Source organism: Neoarius graeffei, chromosome 23 (assembly GCF_027579695.1).
Source record: "Neoarius graeffei isolate fNeoGra1 chromosome 23, fNeoGra1.pri, whole genome shotgun sequence".
In the NCBI taxonomy this organism is placed as follows: domain Eukaryota; kingdom Metazoa; phylum Chordata; class Actinopteri; order Siluriformes; family Ariidae; genus Neoarius; species Neoarius graeffei.
Genome location: NC_083591.1, coordinates 7765943 through 7781156, shown reverse-complemented (window position 1 = coordinate 7781156; position 15214 = coordinate 7765943). Strand labels below are relative to the sequence as shown.

The window sequence follows — 15214 nt, the reverse complement described above, 5'->3', positions numbered from 1 at the left end:
GTTCTGTCGTTTTCTTTGGCATGAAAGGGGGAGCGGATAAGCGCTTGTATGGGCCAGCTAAAATTTGCTTTGCCTTCATATGCAGACTTCTATATGAGCAGAGAAGGCCATTCTTATTCTCACTTGTCATCCTGCTGACCACATCCTCCGTCTCTGGCATGTGAAGGAAGAGGGATGGGGAATTCTGGGTAGAAATAGTAAAAAAAAAAAAAAATAGTAGCCGTTGGACGGCGCAGCTGGTGGAGTAGGCGTTGCGTGGCTCTGTTGCTGTTTCCACAGCTGAGTCCAGTTAGCGGCAAGCCGAGGACCGTTTCTCACGTCCTAATGAAATTTCCACTTACAGGTCGCCACCATTTATTGTTCCATATAGTTCGTATTTGGAGGTTGAAGAAAAATGCGGGCAATGCTTTCAGACAGGTTCTCTTGAAACGAAAGCATGGTGGAACCGATCAGGCTGTATATAACCACATGGAATTAAAGGAAAAGTTTTTCAAGGTTTGAGGTTGTAGCGATAGCTGAAAATCTCATTGCTGACTCATGGAATGAAACTCGTGGGCGATTGAGGTCTCGATGGCAGTAGCGGTAAACGCAGTGCCCTCCACCGGACTCTCGCTGTGTGACGGTGTGAATTTCAGGCCGCCCAGGTTTTCGTTTATTCAGCCGGTCCAGTCGTTTTCCTGCGTGTCAGGAGGATTCTGAGGAAGGAGTGTGATATATGTGCTTTTCGAGCCAGGTCCGAGCGGGATCTTCTTTCATATAAATGACTTTTGTTGTTTCCTCTGGCGAGACTTCGTGCATGTTGGACGATGAGTGAATACAATGCGCGGGCGCACACGGTCTTTCAGAATTGAGGCTAAGACCTGTTCAACTTAGCAACACACAGATGGAATCTCTCAGCTGTGTGTGTGGGCGCTCTACATCAGGGTTATCACTTTCTCTAAACTTGCTGTTTAGAATCGTACACTCAAGTCCATAAGTATTGGTACTTTTTATTTTAAAAAAAAACCCAGTAGATGACATTTCTTTCATTCTTTTTAGCAACTTGAGATACTACTTACCTTATCGTTTTTGAAATAACTTTAAAATAGGTGCATTTCCTTTGTAATGGGTGTGGCAAAACTATTGGCACCCATTTAATATTAAATGCAAAAAAAAATTATTTATATATAATGTATGTGTATATATAAAATCTCCACATTCACTGGATTTTGCGAAACGGAGCATTTTTATTTTTTGCAAATTCGATAAATTGTGCAAAACGTCCGACAAAATAATTTCCGCTTAGAATGTAAACCAACCAGTAATAATTTGTGAAAAATGTGATGATAATTCTTGAAAAAACAAAAAATAGTTTGTTGCTTTTTTTAATTTTAATTTTATTTTTTTTCGAGTAGAGTTTTTATTTCATCCTCGGTTGGTTCAGCAACACGCTCCGCCATTTTGTTTTTCTCTACTCATGGTATACGAGCTGATCGCCTAGTAGTAGAGGAGCCGATCGAAGCGTGCGATTGCTCATATCCAGTGAAAGTGGACAATATTTAAAAAAAATAAATTATATACACACGCAGAAAACCCGAAGCACAAACAAGAAATTGTTGTTGACCTGCACGATCGATATAAGACATAAGCAGGTAAAAATACTATTCTACAAAGTCTGGAACAATTGAAATTTGCTCGAAGATTGACGCACAAGCATGAGGATTGTTGTCACAAAGCCCAAAACCCCCCAGCTTAGTTAATGCTTCTGGAATCTTCCGTGTGTTGTTCCTGTTTTTACACCAAACATGTTGGTGTCCATGACCAAAAAAAGGGAAACGCTTTCTGAAAGCAGCACGTGAAGATGATCTTAAAAATAGGTCAGAGAGTACGCCCCAATTCCTCCATCATCTTGAGAGCCTGGTGGCACGGGCGCAGATAGAGGGTGGGACGGGTGGGATTCGTCCCACCCAGATTTAAATTCACCTCGTTCGGTCCCCCCCACTTATAGGGAGGAAAAAACGTCTATGCTGTCTTTCTTTGCATAAGGCAAACCTCACGGAAAAATCAAAAGACTAATTACCATTCGGTTTATTGAGGTGCACAGCAGTACATACATAGTTGCAACAACTCACATAAAACAAAACAAAGACTGATATTCGGTTGGTTGAGCTGCACAGATTGCGAGCTCGAGCTTGGTTGCTATGGTTACCCACAACAAGTTTTGACAGGCATATCGGGGACAGCTCGTAGTTCAGGACCCCAACACGGCATGATGAAGGGTGCCAAACCGAAAAAGCAGAAAACGATTGCATCGTTTTTTCAAAAAACAACGACTGTAAGTAAACTGTGCCTTACTTTATCATATCACCTTGCAATTTTTTGATAGTCTGTTCAAAGTAATGTCGTAGTGAAAGTAAAATCGTACGGAGTAGAGAAGCCTTTCTGGTAGCCTGTAGATACAGTGCTCAGAAGGCAGTTTTAATGTTTAATCTGGCGTTCCCTGCCATAATTTCAGCGAGCATATTGTTTCATAAGGAAACTTTGCGAAGAGTTGTTGACTGACTGCCGCTCACGCAACACACAGGCATAGTTAGAAAGTCAGGATGCACTGGTTTACACTTTACACACACACACGTAGCCCAACTGACATCACAGGTGTGCTCTATTCCTACTCTTTATTTATTAGTAGGCCTAAGCTAACGGTTGCAGGGATGGAGTGATGGTTTTTTTGTCTTAGCTGAGTAATGTCGCTGCCCTGAGGGCATCAGAGCATATTCCTCGCACAACACATGTTGGGGGTGGGGTTGGTTTGCTGGCAGCTTTGTCCCCCCCAGTTCAAAAAATGTATCTGCGCCCCTGCCTGGTGGCAGGCTAAAATTATTAATTATCAAATTATTCCACTTTATCAACCACCCACTCGCCCATGTACTTCACATATCCCTCACACTCGTACATGCATCCGCACGTTGCGTAGGCACTCGCACTTCATGCGCATGAGGCAGAATAATCATCCCCACCACCACCGTTTCTTATCCTTGGCTATTGGAGGCTAGACGGTTTTACACCGAGGAAAGCATTCGCAAATCTCAGCTGCAGCAGTTTCCTTTATTAGGAGCATCTAATAAGTCTGGAAACTACCCAGCGTCCTGAAACGGGAAGTTCTTTTGCAACAGGCCATTTAAATTTCCGATGTCCTTGAACGAAGACGCAAGTTCTCATGACTTCATGCCTGTAATAGCATTAATAGGATATATGCTGTTTGATTTATTCTGTGTGGCTTTATTGATGCCATATCGCTCTTTCCTGTTCCTGTGCAGGTATGAGACGCTAGCGGTCGCCACGGACGCAGACACCAGGCAGAACTCGGAACAGCAAAGCAAGAGCTCTGGGAAGAGGCTCACGGTTAGTCGAGAGATAATCGAGGTTGTGGCGAGAGAGCGATTTGGTTATTATATAACGAGTTTTACGTTACATTACGTGGCATTTAGCAGACGCTCTTATCCAGAGCGACGCACGACGAGTGCAAAAGTCAGGGAGAGAACTCAAACGGCTAACCCCAGGTTAGACAGTACTGTTGACCAGCCTGGGTTGCGCAGCGGGCAGGGAAACGGGCGAGAGGTGCAGCCTGAAGAGGCGAGGCGAGTCTTCAGCAGGTCTAACCTCAACGGGAAGGTCATTCCACCGACGGGGAACCAGGACAGACCAGTCTTGAGCAGGCTGGGCAGGAGCGGAGAGGAGGAGGGGCCAGTTTTAGATTAAACATGACTATAAACAGAAAAAAATATGACTGGTAGCTTCTTAGCAAATCATTGGCAAAGGAATAAAACGCTTTGGGATGTACCGTTATCAGAAAATAATCAACTTTAGGGTGGTTTCAGTTTACGTCAGGTCATATCACATCACCTACAGTTGTGGTCAGAAGTTTAGATACAGTGACATGAATGCCATCTTGGATATGGACGTCATGGCAACATTTGGGCTTTCAGTGATTACTTTGAACTGTTCTTTTTCTGTGGTGGAATGATTGTACGGCATACAGCTTTAAATAAAATAAATAAACACTAGAATTTGGTGCACAAGTTTTACTTTTCTTTGGGTTTTCTGAAATCAACACGGGGTCAAAATTATACATACAGCACACCTAATGTCTCTGTGCGAGATTCATCTTGACCAAACGTTTTTTGTTTACCATGAAGAAGCTTCTGGGAGAATTCTGGTTGGGTATTTCACGAGTCTTCGTGGTAGAATTGGTAGAGTTCAGTCAAATTTGTTTGTTTTTTTCCCTTGGCATGGACTTATAAGCACGGTCCATATATTTTGAACAGGGCTGAATTCAGGACTTGTTTTAAGCTTAATGTTCGCCTGCTTTATCCTCCACAACCAGCTCTGATGTGTGTTTGGGTTCATTGTCCTGTTGTAAGTCCCGAGTCGTGTTCAAGTTTCTGATGGTTTATGCTGAAGAATTCTGACGTAGTCCTCCTTCATTATTCCATCCACTTTGTGCAATGAACCAGTTCCACTGGCAGCAAACCAGCCCCAGAGCATGATGCTCCTACCATCACCACCAGCCGGTACAGTGTCCCTCTGTACATGGTGGTCATTGTGGCCAAACAACTCAATCTTTGTCTCATCTGACCATACAGCTTTCCAACAGAAGGCTTTTTCTTTGTCCCTGTGGTCAGCTTCAAACTTTACTAAAGCTTGAAGGTGTCAATTTTGGAGCAGGGGGTTATTTCTTGGACAGCAGCCTCTTAGTCCATGGTGATCTGAACTGTAGACAGTGATCAATCAGCTTCCGGTTCATGGCAGGGTTGTGCCATGGTGGTTCCCAGGTTGTTCCTGACCATCCAAACCAATTTCCTTCCAGCGGAGGGTGACAGTGTGGGTTTTCTTGAATCAAAATGGCTTGACAAAGTGACTCCAATAACTTGCATACAATTGTTTGAACTGATCTTGGAATTTGCAGTTGTTTAGAAACGGCTCCAAGAGACATTCCGGAGTTGTGTACATCTGCGATCTTCTTTCTCAGATCTGCACTGAGCTCCTTGGACTTTCCCATTTTCCTGCGTGTTGGTCAATCCAATGAGTGCTTTAAACAAACCCTTTTTATGAAGGCACAGAGAAGCTACCAGCTGTAGTCAATCATGATCGCTAACAGGAAGTTAAGAGACCTCGGCCTTGGCAAGATGAGAGACATTTTGGAAGTTTCAGCACCTCTGAATTCGCGTATGTAAATTTTTGACCGTGTTGATTTCAGAAAACCCAAAGAAACGTAACTTTCGCACCAAATTCTAGTGATTTTTTTTTTTAAATTAAAGATGTATGCTGTACAATCATTCTGCTACAGAAAAAGAACCATTCAGAGAAATTACCGAAAGCCTAAATGTTGCCATGATGTTCATATCCAAGATGACATTCATGTTACTGTATGTAAACTTCTGACCAAAACTGTACACGTTGGACGCGTCATTATTAAACAAACAATATCAAGACAGCAAAGTTGGAAACATTGATGAATAAATGAAATAAAATGAGAGAGAGAGAGAGAGAGTTGTGTCCACAGTGACGCTCAAAATTACCATGTTAGCTTTGTGAGCATTTTAATATCAAAGAGTTTGAACAAAATGTGTGTGGGTGTGTTTCAGGCTGAGTGGACACTAGTGTTAGGAGAGCAGGCGCTGGATATCTGCGTCCCCTCCGCCGCGCCGTCAGCCTCCTCCATCTTCATACTCGGGGAAAGGAACCTGTTCTATCTGCGAGACAACGGCCAAATCCGCTTCATGAAGAAACTCGAGTACAACCCCAGCTGCTTCCTTCCCTACGCCTCAGGTAACGGTCTGATCCAGTCCATCCACGCGTGCCAGCTTTCCCCTGTTAACGTCAATCCCGATCCCTTTTGCCTTCCGCTCAAAATCGGACAGAAATTCTCCTCCCACTTTAGCGACCGCCAAAGACTGAATGTTCTGGAAAACGAATCTGGATATTTCAAAATGTACTTTTGTCACACCGTCGACTTTGGCTCCATTTCATGGCAAGGTGCTTGTACGTTTGCGACTCAATGAGCCAGTTCTTCTTTACTGTTCCTTCAGAGGAAATCCAGTGCACTCGGTACTTATTGCTCGTGACAGCACGGTCAGCAAAGTCCCCACGTACAGCCGTGAGCTTCCTGATGTGCCAGGATGCCTTTATTTGCGCAACATCTCGGGTTTATCAGATAAAACATGCAGATTCCTGTGCGCCTGTTGGGTTTGGGACCGAAACAGCGCCGAACACAGACCTGCTCTGTGTCCCTGCTGGGCTGCAAAGGTAGAAATATCAGAGGAGAAACGCTGGGTTCAGTGATTCGAGCGCCTCATTTTTAACAATTTCAGACAGCTGAGTGAGTAAACACTCCAAACCAGACCCCAAGACCAAGATGCACCGCTTTATCCTTAAACTACAGGTCACGTTATAGGTTTAACCTCATCATCGCCATGATGGACGATTAAAGTGCTGATGACACGAACATGACTCGATGCAATTTCTTAAATAAACTATACAACATGGCAAACATGTTAGATTTCTGTTATAATTACGTGAAAAGAAGCTGTTGTTATGCAAATATCCAACTTTTAATTGGACAGCGCAAGAAAACTGGGTCCGTGGCTCGCGGCCATGTTGTGACGTCAGCGGAAGAACACGCTGCGGTTCACTGGCTGTTCTACTCTGGTTCTACTCAATGGAAATGGCGCATGAAAACGCCGGTGAACTCTCTAGTGCTAGCTCTTCCTCTTCTGGGAGTCTAGAATTGTGTTGATCTCTTCCGAATAGAATCTATGATAGCCTACCCTCTTTACCCTTTGCCTCTCGTTGCTAGGCGGCAGTTACATGAAAGCCGCAAGCTTTCACAAGCAAATACATGACTGATATCACGCCGACTTTATGATTACATTTATGATTATCATGTAGCTCTACGTACCTTTATCTTAGGTCGTTTCACAACACGTGTTCTGACAGGAGGACTGTCTTTGGATCCGGCATAGCTACTAGTAGACCCCCTCCGGAATACTGGCAGTGTTGCCAGATTGGGAGGTTTCAAGTGCATTTTGGTGGGTTTTGAACATATATTTTGGGCTGGAAAACTTCAGTAGTATCTGGCAACAGATACTGCTGACGTTTTCCAGCCCAAAATATGTTCAAAACCCATCAAAATGCACTTGAAACCGCCCAATCTGGCAACACTGTGTAGGCACTGCTGATGGTAGTAACACACGTTTGTGCTGAACTGAACACCCAAGAGATTCTTTTAAGCTGGGAAGGGTGTCAAAACAATCCAAATCGAAGTGTTCAGAGCACAGGACGGATGTTGGTGAGGGGTCCCACTTGTCACGAGTGCGCCTGACTTGCTTCACCCACTTCGCATGCAGCTCGGGATCTCTGGGAAACTTGAATAAACTTACCCCATCCTTGTGGGTTTTGGAGCAAAAGCCGGCAACAGAACGCGAAGGCATAATAACAAACATATATATATATATATATAATGCATAATAAAAATACTAATAATGATAAACTGAACACCTGTCGCATCAACAACAAACTGGTAAGTTAGGAGGAAGGTTGTTTCGCTGACGTCATATAGCTCCTCCTCCTCTTTTGTCTCCTGGGTGCTGCAGCCCCGTCAAATTTGCCCAAATAGCCGCGTTTTTTATCATAACTTGTAAAATAGGCGCCTTCGTGAATTAATATATGGATCATCGGGAATTACTTTTTATGTTATAAAACATCGCCAAAGATGTCAAAAACGTGTCATCAGCACTTTAAGTTATTCCACGAATTCGAGTCACACGAGCTGATAGCGCTATAAGCCACGTACGACGAAATTGATGGGAATAATTTTTATTCTATCCACGTTCACTGGATTTTGAGAAAGGGAGCATTTTTTATTTTTGGTTTTTTTTTGCAAATTCGATAAATAAAACCTTTTGTACAAAACGTCTGAGCAAATCATTTCCACTTAGACGGACTTCTTAAAACCTATCAAATTGACTTAAGTGCTGTTTTTTTTTTTTTTTGTACAAAATACCGTCTTGCTGTTGTGCTGAGGTATAGAATAGCTTTAGACATTTATTTAATTCTTCCTTGGACATTTCAGTGATTTACTTTTCAAACTACTTTGAGCTTTTGAACAAAAAACATTTTTTTTCAACAAATTTTAATGCTTTAAAGATGAAGAATGTAAACAAACTGAAAAAATGACGGGAGCTATTTGTGAAAAATATGATTTTTGAAAAAGAGAGGAAAAAAAAAGTATGTTCTTACCGTCAAATACTTTCGTTCCATATATATAATTTTTTTTTTTGGGGGGGGGGATGTTTTCAAGTAGTTTTTTTTTTTTCTTTCGTCCTCGGTTGGTTCAGCAGCGTGCTCCGCCATTTTGTTTTTCTCTACTCACGGTACATGAGCCGATATCCTCGTTGTAGAGTAGCCAATCAGAGCGCACGATTGCTCATATCCAGTGAATGTCGACAGAATAATTGGGTTTAGTCTGTAAAGTGGACAGACTCGATCTTTTGATTTAAAAATTTATTTATTTTATTTTTTTGCACTCTCTATTGGACAGCGTCAAGGAAAAACCTCCCGTAGACGACATTACGAGGACCCAGACTCAACAGAGTGAAGATTCATGGGTCGAGGAGTTCTTTTTCTCATTAGAGAAGGGTTTGGATTGTAAGTAGTCGCACTGAGGAGGAGGAGGAGGGAGGGCTGTAACTCAGCTCTGGCAGCTCTGACAGGATGAACGGATGAATGAACCTGGTGTGGAAAATCATTTCCTGCCTTTGTAATATAGCACGGTTGTTTTATATAAAAGTTCCAAGCCATTTGAATTGTCATTGTTTTGGCCGGAGTGCTTTAGAAAATTGAACAGGCTATGATTTAAAAAAAAAAAAAGAAGATATATATATTTGCTTACCTTTTTACTACCCCCTTTACCTTCCTCTGTCTTTCTTTTTCTGCCTCTGTAACCCATTTTTCTTTTAGTCGTCCATCCACTATCCATCAGGGCAGAGTTTCCCAGAATTATTCACGCTGTTTTATTTGAGATCAGCATTAAACTCGTTTCTTTCGACAAGTTAACAAAATTTGAATGATTTTTTTAAATTAGACCCAGTTCATTATGAGCTATCATTACTCTTCATACTTGGGTGACTCTTCAGTCATAATCGACTAAACTGAGACTAATCTGGATGATATTCCGTGTTCAGTTTGTGTTGTTTTCGACAGCATACTGAATTTTATGCAAATATTCATGCTGATCATTCAATAATTACACTTGGATGCAATTTTCTTGGGACTGAAACAATTTAAAGGAGAACTGAAGGGAAGAGGTTTTTTTTTGTTTTTTTTTAAATAATCAAAATTCTGTTTCTCATTTTATTAGATATAGGAATGCATTTTTGATCGCTATTTTGTCGAGTTATGAGTGTTTGAAATGTGCTCTGTAATATATCAGTCCATATGTCAAAGCAACGGCCGTAAATGAGATTCATTGAGACCTGTGCGAGACATCGTAGGACGGAAGTAAAACGTACAGCGGAAATCAAAGTGACCGACATCTGCCGACGTTGTCAAAAGACGCGTGCGCCCTCCTTCGAATGCTGATGTGATCAAGCAGGAAGTTTTGTTTTGATAGCAATCAGGAAAGAACCAAATCAAGAGAGGAAGGATGGAAGGAAGGACTGACCAAAGGAAAAAAGAAAGGAAGGAAAGAAGGAAGAACCAACGAAATCAAGAAAGAAAGAAGGAAGGACCAACCAAATCAAGAAAGAAAAGAAAGAAAGGATCAAATCAAGAAAGGAAGGAAAGAAGGAAGGACCAACCAAATCAAAGAAAGAAAGGAAGGGACCAAATCAAGAAAAAAAAAGAGGATCAAATCAAGGAAGGAAGGACCAACCAAGAAAGAAAGGAGGGATTAAATAAAGAAAGAAAGGATCAAATCAAGGAAAGAAGTATGGATGGAAGGACCAACCAAATCAAGAAAGAAAGAAAATCAAATCAAGAAGGAAAAAGAAATAAGGACCGACCAAATCAAGAAAGAAAGAAAGGAGGGATCAAATAAATAAATAAATAAATAAAGGATCAAATCAAGAAAGGAAGGAAAGAAGGAAGGATAGATGGAAGGAAGGAAGGACCAACCAAATCAAGAAAGAAAGAAAAAAAGTAAGCAGTAATCATCATTTAAACTCGTTTTTGTGTAATTTCGTTTGGAAAAGTTTTCAAACTGGCGGCACTGACACCTGGCTGACACTTCATGTTTCGAAGTCTCGTGAAGATCGTGTGGATAAGCGACGCCTGCCGTGGACCAAACAAACTAAATTCAACATGGCTAAAAACTGAACAGGCCGATTAAGTAGAATATTTAATTCCGATTAGTTGTCGATACGAGTCACGATACAAGGTTCCTAAAACCACAAACGTAATTGAATAACGCGTTAAGAAATAAAACAAGTTTAAAAATGACTTCAGTTCTCCTTTAAAATTCACGCTTGAACATGCATGGACTTGGGATTGGAACGCATAAAACGTGTACTGAAAGTGACATTTAAGACGGACGACCCAGTTTAAGATTCATATAAGAGGTTTATTTGGGATATACAATCAGTTAATTTATTACACTGGTGAAAATCGTGCATGTAAACAAAGGTGAAGATCTAGCGAGTGTAAAACGCGCATCTCTGTGAAAAGTGTGTGTGTAAGAGCGTGTGACGGAGAGGAGGCCTAAATAGCCATCACATCGTAGGCGTTGTTCTTAATCCCAGGGCTTTTTGGGAAAGTGAGAAACAGATGAGCACAGGCTGTTTTGAAGTGGCTTTGTGGGTTCGAGCAGAAGCCTGTCATTAACCTGACCTCCCTGACATTCCACTCCGTGTGCGGCCTCAATCCCTCTCTCTCTCTCTCTCTCTCACACACACACACACACACACACACACACACACACACACACACACACACACACACACAAAAGAACCTTTGCGTGTCTGTCATGGAATGGCATGGCACTGACCATCTCGTCTCCCTCTGCCCACAGTTTCCGAGGGTACAACCAACGTCCTGCTGGCCAACCATAACAACATGCTGCTGGTGTATCAGGACACGACGCTGAAGTGGGCGGCTCAGCTCAACTGTGTACCCGTGGCCGTGCGAGTCGCAAATTTCCCGTAAGTGTCCCCACTTCCTCCCGGGTGAGGTCACGGTTTAGTTTTATATCCCGTTTCATCTGGGAACAAAACGGAAAAGTATAACTCGTATGTTATTTATTTTGAGGATTACGCTCCGAGTTCCAGGTTGGTTTTTGGTCCCTGCAGCACCAGGATTACATTCTGTTCCTTTATTTGAAACCACACTTTTAAGCTTTACTCAATGTATGCTTTACATGCCCACTTTCACCGCACTTTCTTGTTCCCTTAAAATGAAAGAAAAAAAAAAAGTCTAAAGTCCTTCCATGCAATCGGGCGCATTGGGTGGCACCGATCTTCGTTTCGATAGCCCTCGGCTTCTCGCCTATACAGCTCGAGTTACAGTGGGGGGGCTGGTCCTCGGGTGACCACGAGAGTTTGACTCCCCACTCGCATGTGTATTGCAGCGTGCCTGGCCAGGCAGTAGAATGGAAATATCAAGTAAATGGAAGATGCCAAGTAATTGGAGGTCGAGTGAAATGAACTAAAAATAAAAGCCAATTTTCAACATTAAAAAAACATTTATTAGATTTTCTTTATTTTACATCATTTATGGGGCGGCACGGTGGTGTAGTGGTTAGCGCTGTCGCCTCACAGCAAGAAGGTCCGGGTTCGAGCCCCGTGGCCGGCGAGGGCCTTTCTGTGTGGAGTTTGCATGTTCTCCCCGTGTCCGCGTGGGTTTCCTCCGGGTGCTCCGGTTTCCCCCACAGTCCAAAGACATGCAGGTTAGGTTAACTGGTGACTCTAAATTGACCGTAGGTGTGAATGTGAATGGTTGTCTGTGTCTATGTGTCAGCCCTGTGATGACCTGGCGACTTGTCCAGGGTGTACCCCGCCTTTCGCCCGTAGTCAGCTGGGATAGGCTCCAGCTCGCCTGCGACCCTGTAGAACAGGATAAAGCGGCTAGAGATGATGAGATGAGATGAGATGAGACATCATTTATGATAATTTTGATGAAGTTCTTGAATAGCCAAAATTTCACTGGATCCTGACAATCCTTAAACAAAATAATTTACATTAGGGATTGTTTATTCCAAAATGTTGTCGACTCTATTTGATTTTTTTTTTCCATAGTTCAAGCAAAATCTGATTCAGGATGTTGCCATTTTATTCATTCATAAACAGTAAAGAACACATTCAATTAACGAGACCGTAAATGACGGCGTAGCTCATTCCGGCCCCGTCTAGTCCAGAAGGAACGATCTAAAGTGGGCCACCTTGCTCAATAAATGTTGCAAGCTACATATAGAAGCGATGTACGCCTTAGGAATACCGACCTATTTGCCAGAAAGAATCAAACGGCGAGGAATTGACCAAGAAGGAGTGTTTTTTTTTTTTTTTGAACTGCTCATTAAGACTTCATTAGTCAATCACTTCATTAATAATTGTAATCAAGCAAATCTGTGCAGAAGTTATATGCGCTCTAGGTACCCCTACCTTCATGCCAGAAAGGATCAAAATCGGTGAAGAAGCGATTTGTGTGGAAACTGCTCGTTCGGGATTGATTAATTCCTCCATATCTTAATTATTAATTGCAATTATTAGGCAAATTTGAGTAGAAGCCATATGCACCCCAGGCAGACTTACCTTCCTGCCAAAAAGAATAAAAATCAGTGAAGAATTGAGAGAAGAAGCGATTTTTGTGAAGTGTGGATGATGACGGACAACACGTGATGCGATAAACTCACCACCTGTCGGACGGATGAGCTAATAACCATACACAGGCGACAAACATTTCCAGCTTCAACACCTTTAAAGTTAGCAGTGAAAATAAATTAATGGATACAATGCTAAACCTGGAAAACCATGAATCTGTGGCTCATACTGCAGTATTTTAAATGTGTCTTTGTTGATTCTGGAACTGAGAGCACGCAGCATGGAAACTCATGTCCATCAACCGAGCCCTCCTTGGAGCTCCATGAGAGGATGGAGGAGGTCTTTCCAGGCTGATCATGACCCACCCACCATGTTCATCTCCAGCCTCACCAGTACCTGGAGTGTGTGCGTGAAGAAAAAATATTAGAATATTTAAAGCTAGACGGCCTTTCGATTTCATAAAATGTGAAATGTGGTCACTGTGATGTGTTTATTTCTGTAATATTTAATTTGATGAGATTAAAGCAAATAATGTGCATGAAATCGCTCTCTCCGTGCAGTCAGGCAGACAGAGGAAATCCGTGTGCGCGCGTATGCGCAGGTTTACCTTTGACCGTGCACTGACTTCCATCATTCTGTCGCTGATCACACCGAGGTGCTCGCTGAGCCCCGATATTTATTAGTTTGGTCCTGCGTTTCCTTTCCTTCGTATATAACATAACGTCTTTTCTTCTTCTCGATTTCCGTTACTGTTGTCGGTCTTTCATGTTTCATCCGCATGCTTACGTCCTCCATTTTTCTCTCCCGTTTCAAATTTGTATCCCACAATGCCTTGCGCGAACAGGGAAAGCCCACCACCGCATGATGCATGACGTCGTATCTTGAATCGGGTCATGGTGAAGCAGGAAAAAATAGCAGCGAATTTAGAGCCACGTGCAGGGCTTTGAAATTAACTTTTTTTTTCTTTGTGTCCCCCAGTGGTCCCGAATTCTGTGTTGTATTGTCCCGAATGGAAGCAATAGTGTCCCCATTTTTTTCCTCTCTGAAATAACCAGTGGTTAATATTATCATATGAAGTTACTATTATATTTGTAACTATGCGATTTTGAACCCTTTATATCATTTTTACAATAAGTCACAAGACACAAGCGACACATGTCCTATACATCATCTACTTCAAAATTACAGTTATTGCATTTTCAGTTTATTAAACTTTGGCGATCTCACTGTATGAATAGATACCCGTTTATTTAAAGGGGCCAACTAGCTCATTCAGAAAATGTTTCAACTCCCTACATCTGCAGTACACTTTAGTTGAAAATAAGACCCCTTTTATGTTCATTTCATCTACTTATACCTTTAATATTTGTTGCCACTTATAAGGCCAACTTATAATTTTCACCATTACCGTTATCCATTTTTATGAACTTTCCGTTATCCATTTTATGAACTTTCCGTTATCCATTACCGTTATCCATTTTTATGAACTTTCCGTTATCCATTACCGTTATCCATTTTTATGAACTTTCCATTATCCATTTTATGAACTTTCGCTGCCGAAACGTGGGTGCAAATGTTAGCAACATCAGCATAGTGCCAGGCCCGAGCCTAGTTGTGCTGCTGACTGACTAAACTTTCTGAACTAGAAAGACACCAAGAAAACTCACTTATTCTGTTGAACGGTATCTTCCGTCAATATCATCCACATCATTCCTGTTGTATTTTATAACGTGTCTAACAGTGTTCATTAAGTTCATTCAGTTGCTAGCGTTGCCTGCAGACCAGGCGATGACACTTTGGATCCTGAAGGTCCCGGAGCCGTTATGTCTGGGCTTTCAGTTTCTTCCCCGCGGTCGGTCCGCTTCAACCACTTAAGCATTTTTGTTCTGGCAAGAGTCGGCGCAGCGTGTGCGGCAGCAATTCCATTCCAAGTCCATATAATGCGGACTCCGGCCGAAGATTCTAGAACAGAATGCGCTGCTCTGTAGCCTACGGATGCAGGTGCATCGAAAGTGTAGCTACTATGTATTTTTCGCTGCTAACGTTTTAAAATTAAAATTGACAAATTAGGTGAATGTCTACGTATGTGTTACGGCTTTGTAAATAATATTAATGTAGAACTTTTTTTCTAGATCTATTTTTTTCCATTGTCCCAGATATAATAATTTTGTGTCCCGATGACATTTTTTATGGTCCCTGGGACGTCGGGACACCATTAGTTTCGAGCGCTGGCCACGTGGCCTTAAATTCATGAATTGTTCTATTAAAAAAAAAAAATTCGAGTTCAGTAGCTTTCGGTCCACTAAAGAAATTCTTTTAATGACCTACACTTGAAAAATCTGAAAGGCAGTCTCGCTTTAATTTCGAGTTTGAGTAAAACAGTATAAATAGTATGTGTATCTCGGATGAGTTCAGTAAAGGCAACC

General features: G+C 42.0%; 1 protein-coding gene across 7 annotated transcripts in view; it reads left to right on the top strand.

The window, feature by feature from the left end:
- bbs9 (Bardet-Biedl syndrome 9) overlaps nucleotides 1-15214 on the top strand; it is a 253915-nt gene that overhangs the window by 14823 nt on the left and 223878 nt on the right. For all 7 annotated transcript variants that reach the window (XM_060905683.1, XM_060905684.1, XM_060905681.1 and 4 more), the window contains 3 exons: nucleotides 3297-3381; nucleotides 5625-5808; nucleotides 11045-11174. In XM_060905683.1, coding sequence (XP_060761666.1) covers nucleotides 3297-3381; nucleotides 5625-5808; nucleotides 11045-11174 — 399 coding nt within the window. The remainder of the gene's footprint in view (nucleotides 1-3296; nucleotides 3382-5624; nucleotides 5809-11044; nucleotides 11175-15214) is intronic.